Below are 12,666 nucleotides of genomic sequence, written 5' to 3'. Positions count from 1 at the left end.
TGACTTCAACATCTCAGAAGGCTCTGGTACTACATTTCGAAACAAGTACCATTTCATCTCCTGCCAAAGTTATATTCATGGCAGTTTTGTTTTCTCTCAGTTTGCCTTGACTGTGTTGTATTTGATCTATTTTCCTTCCATTAGGTCAGGGTGCCATGTTCTCGCTCACTGGTTCTCCCTTATATTGACATCTCGTTTGTACTTTGTGAATAATTCTACTGCGCATTCATCAACTTCCTTCAGATCACGTGTTCCAATTACTCTCGATCTACAGTTCATCCAATGGCTGAACCAGTACACATTGAAAGGAATGGGAAAGATTAACGAAAAAATAAAAATCTAATTTGAACATTAAATAACCTATTCCTCACAACTCTTTAATTATTTACAGATGCTCACATCCACTCTCTCTTCTTGAGTTTCTTCTAAATTCCAAAACTGTAATTGCTATTCCTTCTCAGAATACCAAAATTAAATTTTCAAAGGAAACTCATCTCTTACAATGCTTCCCTTCCAAGCAATCTTCAAGCCTTTAAAACACAAAACAGACCTTGTCTCCTCTTGTACTCTTCAACACTGATGGTGCGGTACACTGTGGCTACGTCCCTTCCTTGTGGTTTTTCAGTTGTTGGTGCTATTAAATTTCTACCAATGAATCAAACAAGGAAGCTGGCAGTGCCTGTTGGCAAAACTCCAGTATTCAGCAGTAAGTATAATGGAAACTATTCTACCCACCTTACCATGGAAACCTTTCAATTCCATCACCATAATAGAAAGGCTGCCAAGTTTTATGCACGATGTCCAGGATAAAAATATACTTTATTAAAGTTAGCAGATGCAACATATTTTTTCCAACAAAATTGTCAGTTCACAGATGATCGTACGGACTTGCGTTTAGTTCCATGGATGGACAGTTGCTCAGACAATGGGATCTTGCAAGATCGAGATTGATAAACTTTTATTGGGTAAAAGTATCAAGAAATAAGGCAAGAAAATCGAGTCACGGTATAGAGCAGGCATGGTCTAATTGAATGAGTAGCTGAGTAAGCTCAAAGGCCTGAACGGCCTCCTACCGTTCCTATATTCCATCATTAAAGACATTAAAGATTGCTCACATCATCAGGTAGAACATGGTCAAAATTATATCAGCATCTGGGCAAGCACTCCTGACATCTGGCAGGATCGAATCTGGAAAATCTTTAGTGTTATCTTCATCGTTGGGATAGTGAGGAATAGGATACCCACCCAATCTTCTGCCTCAGTCACTCAATAATGTTGGAAAACCAAAACTTGGGAAGAAATCCCACTCACTCAAAATCAGGTGAAAGAATAGAAGAACTTGTTTTTGTGCAATGTTAGATTACATCTTCAAGATATTCTAAATGCTTCATGTGACTGAATTACTTCTTTCTAGGCACCAATGTCAGAGGCAGCTAATTTGTGCACGCTTGGTTCCACAAAAAGTGAATAACCAGTTAGTCAGCTTTTGGTGTTGCTGACTGAAGTAAGAATATTGGTTGAGACCATAACAATTGTCTGCTCTTCTTTGAAGGGGACTCTGTGATCTTTAACACCCACTTAGATAGGTACAGGGGGTCACGAGTAGACATGCATGCACAGAATGCAGAAATGATCATTTGGGGGGCTCAAGTCAGCATAGTACAGAAAATAAATTGCACACTACCAACTGCTAATAGGTACTGACATCCTGGTGATAACATTGTGTCCACACCACATTCATTTAATACATCCCAAACAACAAATAAGAACAGAGTAAGGGCACTTGAGTCTGTTAGATGACTGCAATGTAACCAAAGAGATTTCAATCATATATATTAAGCGTATGATGACAAGGTGGTTTTTAAGTGGTCTGTGAAGGCCCATTACGCCCAGTGTAGTTGTTGTATTTCATTCACACAGCTGCTTTTCTGTTAAATCTTGGTCTCGATGGCTTCTTGCATCATACGTCCACACGATAAGGGCACAGGCACAGCTCCAAAACCTCTCTTGAGTTTATTAGATCACATAATAAAAAGGGCAATTGGGCAGTGATTTGTTGCTGTAAGACTGGGAATTGAGTCGGCCTTTAGACAGGAGCATTTACAAAATAAAACAGGTGCACCAAATGTTCCCAGTCACTGCTCTGTTACCTGTGTGTGCAATGCAGAATATGTTCATATTCAGATACAATGACAGCTCTTTGTGGTCACTTCTGAAAGAAGAGTTTGAATGAAGTTACCAGAGTTGCTGAGTCAAACAAAAACATAACTAGCCTGACAATCTAGTTACCTTGACAACAAGAAATTAGACTATTTTTGAAAGTGGCTAATGAGAAGCAGCTCATGACATTTGTGGGAAAATATTTTTAAATTATATTTGTTTTTAAACATGCTGCAGTTCCAGAAAACGGCTGTCCAAAATTTGCTCATTAGTTACTTTCAATTTATGTTATAAAGCAAACATTCCCTTGGGGTGGAATCGTGGTTTTTACAAATGAATGTGAAAGCTGGAGTTAAGAAAAAATCCAATTACAAATCTGATCCATTTTATGTAACTAAGTGAAATGTAGTAAATTAAGAAAATTAATATTGACATGTGGGTGACGTAAACTAACAGGGGATATAATTTCTTACAGTAGTATATAGAATGCAAGCAGGAGGAACAAGCAGAATGAGTAGAAAAAAGTAGGTGTTAAAAGAAATGGTAAGGAAATCTTCTTTCTAAAGTATGGTAATAAATTCAATGTTAATACTGTTACTACAGCTTTCTCTCCAAAGCAATTATCATTTTATATCTGAATAAGCTGCAAATTTCATATCGCTTTCAACAATCAAATTGTTCCTGGTTACAATCATGCGGCAATTAAATTCAATAAGTAAACCACTTTTTTCTTGAAAAATTGTGTAAAACTTACATTAAAACAAAAATTTCTCAACTTAACTATATTAGTTTACATATCTTGAAGTAATTTTAAATTAGGATAAACAAAGCATGCACAACTAAAAGATCTATAACGCAGTTCCTACATAGCATTAAAACCAATCACCACAACAAATACCTCAACGGTATGCCTTGTGTGCTGAGGGGAAGCGATACTGCGCACTCAATGCCACAACTGTAAGGTTTCCATGAAGCCCCTGTGGCAGTTTCAGCGTTTCTATTGGGAATGATCCCCCTTTCTAGGATTACTTCAAAATCAAGTCAAATTCAAATTACGTAGCTGGAAAACATTTGACATTTTTCAATCTCTTAAAGACTCAATTCTCTGCACTGTTACAGTTACATGGGCAATGGCAAATAAAACAGATTAAGGGGTGTTGGTGAAAGTAATCTTAACAATGAAACAAGAACATGAATACATCTTGAATTAATAATGCCATTTAACCCCATTTCATATTATTTCCAAGTCCTGTACTGGCCGTAAATATATGGAATACTTCTATCCATTCATGTGGAGTATTTTAATTTCTGTAGCAGCATATACTAACGTGGGCTCCATATAGAATGAGGTTTGCAGAATTACAATGCTGCTATAAAAGAAAAAAGAATTAAAGTGCATGATGTATGGATCATTTCTCTATTCCAAATATTTACCTGCAAAAGATGGAAACATTTTACTTCTAGATAACTCTGAAATGGGTGAAAAATCATTACATGTTAATAATTTGTGTCTATTGTATCCCACCTCTCCAGTTGAGGGGATTTCTGATATCCCCGCCTTCTAACTTAGTCATGCAATACACAGCTTCACTGAAACTGCACCCAACACCTTCACAGCTATCAAGAAAAATTATGATGAGAGTTTACTTGGCTTTGTGTGTCATACATCTGATCTAAATACGAGTGACCATTTAGGCATCTAATGGCAAGTAAAAAATAAAATCATCATGCCAGATTATATTAGAATCTCTACTTGCCCCAAGTTTGACTGCAGAACTCCACTGATTTTACTGCTTCAGGTTGTATCAAAAACCAATGTCCTGACTAAGGTGACTTTCTTTTCTACTCGTCTGCATCTCTAGGGTAATCATGATGTGGAGACGCCAGTGTTGGACTGGGGTAAACACATCAAGAAGTCTCACAACACAAGATTGAAGGCCAACAGGTTTACTTGGTAGCAAACGCCACTAACTTTCAGGTCTCTGCCCCTTCGTCAGGTGAGTGGTGAGTTTGCACTCACCTGACGAAGGGGCAGAGCTCCGAAAGCTAATGGCGTTTGCTACCAAATAAACCCATTGGACTTTAACCTGGTGTTGTGAGACTTCTTCCTCTGGGTTATTCCCAGTAAGATGCAATGTAGGGACTTCACTGTAGCATCCTCACTCAACACAGAGGTACCAAAACCTGCAGAAAATGCACTACACGTCATGGCACAAGTGAAAGGCTTCACCTAATGCTTCAGGATTTTATTCCTATTCCCATCTCTTGCTCACGGCTTTACCCAAACTTGGAGATGTTCATTCCTTTCATCCAGAAGCCTGGTTGTTTCCACCCTGCAGAAATAAAATCCACCTTCTTCACACCACCTCTCCTGGCCCCAAAAGGTTCAGCAGTTCCAAAATATTTACGGTCTCTCCTGGGTAAATAATACCCATTCTCTCCATCTCCTGTGCATGATACTTGCTGAGGTTCTTCCTAGTCATAGACTGATCTTCCCACTCCCTCCCCCATCTCCACACACTGCTTCCTAATTATCCTCAGTAATATTTCCTCTGGACCTTCTTGGATTCAATTAAATTCTGCTTTCTGAATGCCCTTCAGTATTTGCTACTAGAAAAATTGAAACCAAAGCAAATTCCAGCAGTAGCAATGACCCAATTTGAAAGCAGAGTTGGTAACCCAAACAGAAAAAGACAGTTCAACTTGATCAGACATCACCCTGCAACTGAATGCAACATAATACAGATAGGAAACAGGTCAGAATTACTCCAGCATTCCTGATCCACCTACCTCTGTCAAAGTTCAATCAAGAAGAAAGATTTTAGATCCATGATATATCTAGGGAACCGGGGCAGGGAACCATGACATCAGTGGCTGACGACATGTGTACTGGAAAAAGCAGTAAACTGCCAACAATAATTATAGAGTATCCAAAAATCTTATCATTTTTAGTTTCCTCTTGATATTCAACAAAAGCTAATAAATGAATAAACCAATAGAAATCGGTTGTAAGGGTGAATGGGAGTGGTATACTGAGTAAAAATGTATTTATTTTCAAAGTCAGTGAGTGGAATAACTAATCAGAGATGAGTTTCAAATTAAAAGTCCCAAATGTTGCAGCAAACACTTGTATTCTACTTCACAGAAAATCAAAGCTGACTTGTTGCTGCATTCTCCATTGTTCTGACAGCAACTTCTGCTCTTCCCTCCACTTAAACCCTACCCCATCCCCTCCAAACCAAGGGAACAGATAATAAGAAACTTCAGCTGGTCCACGAGCAATTCCACAGTTTATCATGGAACAAAATATCTTAATTCACTCTTTTTCCAATGCCAAACCTGCACTTGACTCTTCAATGACTTAGGAATTTAATTTGCTTGCACTAAAATCTAAATTTTGTTCACTTGACAACAGTTTGCACTTCAGGATCAATCTCTTGCACCTTTGTTTGAACTTTAGCATGTTGTTATTGTTCACGCTACTATCTGTACCCAACTTCTTCTTCCCTCCTCCTTTAAGAGGCCAATAGAAGCATTTAGATTACGCTAGCCCCTTCATTCTTGTTTAGTACCTAACAGGTGGCCATCAATGAGTGTTTTCCCCCAGCTCAATCCTGTGCCCTCTTCATTCCTCGTTTTTCAAATAGTATGTCCATTATAATGGAGTTTAATATTCCAACTCTGGCCTCACAAACACTTTGTATAGTGTATCTATGTCACTTCCTTACTGATCTGCCTGCAGGTGACAAAGTTCTGCTTGTCATGGCATTTACTGTCACATTATAATATTCTTCGTTTTTGGTTGCAGTCAAAACCAACTCTTCATTTTCAATATATTTTTGCATCAAAATACATCACTTGCACTTAAGAGTATCAAATTCACATATCTTCCTAAGCTGCATTCATCTTTGGTTCGAAAAACCCTGACTTCTGAATAATTTGCCTTCAGCCTCTGCTATTAACTAAATTAAGGTAACATGAATAAGAAATCTCACTGCCAGATCTTGCTGAATCCTATCTGTTCATGTCAACCAATTGAAACTCCTCGTTTATTTCCCGTTCATTAATTTTCTTCAATTTGCAACTTCATAAATTTCTTTTGAACTGCCAAAATACGTACTGTTTTAAAAAAAACTTATCCCAGCACAATAGTGGCAAAGGCAAAAGGGTATTGAGGAGTGAGAGTTAAGACTGTGCGCTCTCTGCGCACAATATTAAGATCAAATACTAGCAGCACTGTTGCATGTGAGATACTTCCAACTCTCTTGGACTCCACTAATTCCTTCTGTTGCTAAGAGGCAAGTGTCTTCCACAGAACTTGGGACTTTTAGCAATTGAACATTCTCATCACAAGCTCTGCTACAATTATGTTTGAACAACACTGGAATGTGTATATATACACAGTCAGCTAGAGAATTCCTTCAGCTTTGCAGTTGATAGGGAATGTCTTATTGGAAAATAATAACTGTAGAAACTGGTCTTCAAACCTAGCCTGTGTTGACTGAATGGATAGCAAGGTGCTCATCATAGTAATTTATAGCTGGGCGATGCACAACTTCTAAATGCATCCAAATGGAGAAAAAAATTGACTAATTGATAAATGTCAGGTCTCAGGGATCAATTTGGAAAGCTCTTAAAAGAACTGGATGAAAAAGGTGGCAGATGAATGGTGTCACTGCAACTTAGGAATCTTCAACCCTGCGTAACGGCGGGTCAAATAAAAGTCAAAAAACTTCAACCATGCTCAGAGGCACTCCCTGCCCAAGTGAAATGGGATACTGTTGCGGAAACCAATTGAAATCAAACCACGAATGCAATATCTCTACAATTATCGCTGTGTTAGTAATTTTAGTGCAAACTTAATTTAGCTTCCTTTGCATTTGCTTTTTTATAATTGTTAATGGCTAAAAGATTAAGTCATCTGGACATCAATAAACTTAGTCTGGTGATTGGGGAGTTAAATCTTTCACTGAGCGATGTGAAAGCGACCAATTCCACCGCGCAAGTTTTATTTAAGTAATTGAGGAACTCACTTGAGAACTTGGCAAAAATCCAAAGGATTAAGATCACTAGACACTACTGGTGAGAATCATCACTTGCGGTTGAAAGGGACCAAGGTTTTCAAGGAAAATCCACTAAGAATATTTGTAAAGAACATGTCTAAAATAAAACCTTCACATTTGAGCACACAATGTTTATAGCAACATCTTTTTCTGGTGTTTTAAAGTTCACATTGTCAAGGGCTACAATGCCACTCAAGAACAGGACAAATCACAGCTGAAGAGATGACAAAGAAATTATTAACAGTGATTATAAAAGATAGAGATCCTCTCCCTCACACTTAACAGGGAATTCTTCTTCATAACTAAAATTAAAAGCTGGATTTATTTCTGAGTGCAAACTCCCATTGTGTGAAGTTCCTGGGTAGGAACACAAATGGTGTTAACACTACCCTCTCTGTTCATTACTAATTGAAATCTCTCAATTCATAGTAGATTCTTTATGGGTGAGCAGAGCAAGGAGTTGAGGGAGAATGGGAAATCAAAGAGATATTTTAAATAAAGCTGAATTAGTGGCTTAAGTTAATGGAAGCAATTAAGTAACAATAGGCATCAATGCATGGAATGAATCCTGCACTGTTGTAGCATTGCTACAAGAAGCTTCTAATGGGTTTGCATATTGAAATATTCCAAGTAGAGATACCAAAGTTACCTCACCCAGTAGGATAAGGATGAACGTGCTCCACTGTGCATCAGTATTCCAGATAGCACACCCTTCGATAAGGGTTTCAATTTAAGAAAATAGGGGAGGCAAGTTTCCCAATGTCACAAAGGAGTATATTGAATTCCTGTAGCCCATTAAGGAAACTGCTTGTAGCTTAATTATTGTTAAGCAGGTAAATACATTTTCCACTGAATGGAACCCCTTAGTTTGCTTAAATACTTAGATAAAAATTCAAGTTTCAAAAATTGGAGGAAAAAAAGAGCTTTTCACACTTTAAAGGTAAATTACTCCTACAGTCTGTCTTGTTTTTAGCCTATTTAAGGATTCTAATTTAAATTTCAAAATGGGGCTTGGAAACCAATCAGTCCACAGCAACTGCTCAATGGCACTGTGGTTACTCAATGACATTCTTTAAACATGTAGGTATTGATTTTTTAGTTGCATCAGAGAATCATGGACAGACAAGAGCAATCTTATCCTGTGTTAAATATAAGGAATGGAAGCGCAGAAAGATAAAGGTGTGTAATATTTTTTATTAAACATTAATTTGTATAGCTTTAACAAATTAACAGCTAAACATGTTACTTCATTCAGTTGGACTATTGTTTTTAAAGGAGCTTAATGCTATAATTAAACCATTTCCTGAATAAACACATTTGCCACAAAGACCCACCCAATGCCATTATGCCTTGGGAAATTCCAGGCCCACACCCTCCCCACCACTATCTGTCCCTGAAACATGATCACAATACTGCAGGGAATCAGTCTATTGACTTACATTCCCAGTAGGTAAAGTTCCAGTCTAAAGCTGCAGTGATAAAGTACCTGTTGTTGCATTTGTTAGAAAGTATTTAGTGCAATATTCACTGGAACAACAATATGTGAAGTTACTGGAGAAAGGTCTCTGTTGTGGAAAAATACTAGGGGCAACTATTTCATATAATTACTTTAGTTTGAAAATCTTTCGGCCAAAATTAAAGCATACGGCTCCTTTAATTGTACCTTACATCCATCACCTCTCGATTATTTATGAGTTGATTGTGCTGATTATTTAAGAGGTGCTGAAATGTTCACTTACTCTGTTTTAGCCCCATGAGACACAAGGACATTAAGACAATCCAAACTTCCTGATCGTGCTGCTTTATGGACAGGAGTTTCACCCACAACATCCTGCAACGAGAAGGGATAAATATCAGGGGCTAATGTACAGCATCTGCTCAGTGTAACTCCATTAATTGTCACTTCTCTCTTCAGATCTTTTTGAAAAAAATACATCAATCCAAATTTTAAGCTAATTTGAGGGTATACTTTGTTTCAAAAATGGCATGAATATGGAGATTTCACGGTAAGGTGGTTTTCATGGTTATAGTGTTATCTCCGCCAACTTCATTTCAGATTTAAATCCTTTGCTCATTCTACTTTACACATTAGCCAGTAACAGGCCGTGTGCTTTAAAGAAAGCATTTGCGTCAGCTACAAAGGATGAAAGAGACAAGGCCATCAGGCCAATTAAATCTGCCTCACCCAGCCAAACAGACACACATAGCAACATGGTTCCCTGGCAGAAAACCTGCACAAAACCTTGGGAAAACCGGGAAATTCCTCTCTGATTCTTGAAAGCGACTGAGTAATTTGCCAGTGGGCTGCTGTTTTCTAGAACTGATTACATTCACCATTCACTTGTAACTTAAACCTTCACCCACCAAACAAACCCTTCTCTCTGGAACTTCCTAAGCACCCTTTTAAGAGACCACAACAAACTCCTACTCAGGGCACAGTGAATTTGGAATTTAATGTAACTCTTTGCAAACAGGTGTTCTGGGCAAGGTTCTGTGCAACAGTATCACCCAACTCTGACCCCTCCAGCTTCCTCTAAACTGCAGTCCTCCTAGTTCATAGAATCAAAGAACCTACAGGACAGAATGGGGCTATTCAGCCCAACATGCTGTGCAAGCTTTTTGAAAGAACAGCAGTGCTTAATCCTACGCTTTGTGTCTATAACCCTGCAAATTCCTCAAATACCTGTCGAGCTCCCTTTAAAGTTATTGATGGCATCAACTTCCACTATATTTTAAGATTAAACATTCCAGATCCCAACAACACCGTAAAAACATTTCTCATCTTCATTCTAGATCTTTTCATGAGTTTAAATCTATGATATCTGGTTATTCAAACACACTTTCCCAAAGGAACAGTTTTTCTCTATCTAATCTATCAAAATCTCTCACTGTTAGGTCTCAATTATCAGGTTGCTTCCCCCATTCATTACTACTGGCTGGAAGTCTCTCGTGCTACAGCTACTGGAAATCTGCCTTTCGGAGATGCAGCTGCAAGCGGAGTCACTGTGGAGCATCTACAAGCTTTTGTAGATATCACATACAGTGGAAGTGGTCACACCACAGGTAAAGTGCAAACAGGCAGAAAGGGAATGGATGACTGCCAGACAAAGCAAAGGCACAGGGCAAGTAATGCAGGGGCTCCTTGGGTCCATCTCTCTTTATAATAGGCTTTCTGTTTTGAATATTGTTGTGGGGAGGTAGTTCCTCAGGGTAATGCTTCAAGAGTCAAGCCTGTGGCACCACAAGGGGCTAAGTTACAAGGATGGTATGATGCCTCTCTGATCAAGGATGAGGGAAATTAGTATAACTAAGCAAATAGTGCAGGAGAAATTAATGGGACTCAAAGCCGATAAATCTCCAGGGCCTGGTAATTTACATTCCAGGAGGTAGTCACGGAAATAGTGGCTGTGTTGGTTTTCGTCTGGCAAAATTCTGCAGGTTCTGGAACAACCCTGGCAGATCGGAGGGTGGCAAATGTAACCCCATTATTTAAAAATGGGGAGAAAATATGGAATTACAGAATGGTTAGCCTAACATCAGTAATAGAAAAAATGCTTGGTTCTATTATAAAGGACATGAAACAGGATACTTAGCAATGGGATTAGACAAAATCAACATGGATTTATGAAAGGAGAATCATATTTGACAAACCTACTTGAGTTTTTGAGAGGGCATAACTAGTAGACTAGATAAACACAATCGAGTGGATGTGGTGTATTTGGATTTTCAGAAAACTTTCGAGAAAGTCTCACAGGTTAATGTATAAAATTAAAGCGCACAGGGTAGGGGGCAATATACTGGCATGAATAAACGTGAAGTTATCCACTTTGGATGGAGAAACAGAATGGCAGAGTATTAATTAAATTGTGATGGATTGGGAAATGTTGACACACAAAGGAACCTGAGTGTCTGAGTACACCAGTCACTGAAAGCAAGCATATAGGTACAGCAAGCAGTAGGAAAGCAAATCTTGGCTAGAGGACTCGAGCACAAGAGTCAGGATGTTTTACTGCAGCTATACAGGGTCCTGTTGAGACCACACTTGACAGTAGTGTGTGCAATTTTGGTCTCCTTATTGTGACACTAATGTGCCTTTAAGAAATGTACTTTTTAAAATCATGCTCTCTGCAGTTTGTAAGCAAGCCTTTGATTTCATTGAGGCACCAGCTGCCTGCTTAGCAGTCCTTTTATTGCTGCTTAAATGGGGTTTTGAGTATTTTTACTCTGGACTTCATGCAGTGTTTGGGATTTTATGACCTTTTCAATGGTTAGGGGGAAGATTGATTTACAAATCAAAGTCAGGTGGTTCTTCCTCAGAAGAATCCAAGGATTCACTTTGTTTTGCTTCAGAGTCAGAAGTTGTCCTGGTTGTCAAGTGTTGGGCAGGTTTTCTCCCTCTTGCTCCCTGGTATTATAGATTCTGCTCCTTAGCTGGAAGCGGATCTTCTTGCCTTCCTGGAGTGAGAATTTGGTCTCTTGTAGTAGTTTGCAGTGGCATTATCTCTACCCAAGGACTGCTGGAAGTTACAAGGCCAGCAAGTCAGAGTTTCAATTTCCCAGCCAAAGGATGAAGTTCCAGCATCATGTGAGCATTCATATTTTCTGTGCTAAACCTGTGGCAAGGGTATGTTTTAAGGAGATTTGTTTGGTTGGAACATTTCATAAATTTGTCAAGGGTTATACAATATCACGGTTGTTTTTGTCTCGTTTGTAATTCGTAAAAATTATTGCTATATATTAACTGTATTCTTCAATAAATTTTGTTCGGCAAAAGCTCCCTAGTGAGTCATTTGAATCATACCTGAAGTGAAACATCTCATGTTTATTCTAGCCAAATTCAAAGTGCAAAATTTGTGATCCAGGCAGACTTCATAAAACACTTTGGAGTTTCTGACCTTGAATTATAACATTATCTAATAAAAGTCATAATTGTCATACAGGGAATGCGGTGAGGGTTCATCAGTCTGATTCCTGGGATGGCAGGATTGTTGTACAAGGATTAGGTCGACTGGGCCTGTATTCACTGGAATTTAGAAGAATGAGGGTATCTAATTGAAACACAAAGTTCTGGCAAGGCTGAACAGACGAAATGCAGGTACATTGTTTCCTCAGGCTGGGGTGGGGATGGGGGTGGGGGTGGGGGATTCATCTAGGACAAGAGGCCACAGTTTCAGGATACAGTGTAGGCTATTTAGGACTGAGATATGAAGAAACGTCTTCAGAGGGTGGTGAGCCTGTAGAATTCTCTACCACAGAAAACTATGGACGGCAAGTCACTGAATACATTTAAGGAGGAAACAGATATATTTCTAGTCCATCAAGTAATGTGGGGAGAGCACCAGAGTATGGCATTAAGATAGAGGATAGGCCGTGATCATACTGAATGTTGGAGCAAACTTTGAAGGATTGAATGGTCTGCTCCTGCTCTGATTTTCTATGCAAC

General features: G+C 38.7%; 1 protein-coding gene across 6 annotated transcripts in view; it reads right to left on the bottom strand.

Moving 5' to 3' along the window:
* Positions 1 to 12,666, bottom strand: part of LOC145349492 (ankyrin repeat domain-containing protein 10-like) — a 58,673-nt gene that overhangs the window by 24,729 nt on the left and 21,278 nt on the right. For 3 of the 6 annotated variants that reach the window (XM_080198029.1, XM_080198030.1, XM_080198028.1), the window contains 2 exons: positions 8,963 to 9,054; positions 3,059 to 3,188 (listed from right to left, as the gene is read on the bottom strand). In XM_080198029.1, coding sequence (XP_080054155.1) covers positions 3,059 to 3,188; positions 8,963 to 9,053 — 221 coding nt within the window. In that variant the 5' untranslated portion in view covers position 9,054. The remainder of the gene's footprint in view (positions 1 to 3,058; positions 3,189 to 8,962; positions 9,055 to 12,666) is intronic. The other 3 variants (XR_013888081.1, XM_080198031.1, XM_080198032.1) reach the window with 1 other exon arrangement.

Source organism: Carcharhinus amblyrhynchos, chromosome 10 (assembly GCF_965287045.1).
Source record: "Carcharhinus amblyrhynchos chromosome 10, sCarAmb.v2.hapA, whole genome shotgun sequence".
Classification (NCBI taxonomy): Eukaryota; Metazoa; Chordata; class Chondrichthyes; order Carcharhiniformes; family Carcharhinidae; genus Carcharhinus; species Carcharhinus amblyrhynchos.
Note: the sequence above shows the minus strand (reverse complement) of the source record. Positions and strands in the feature narration are given on the sequence as shown.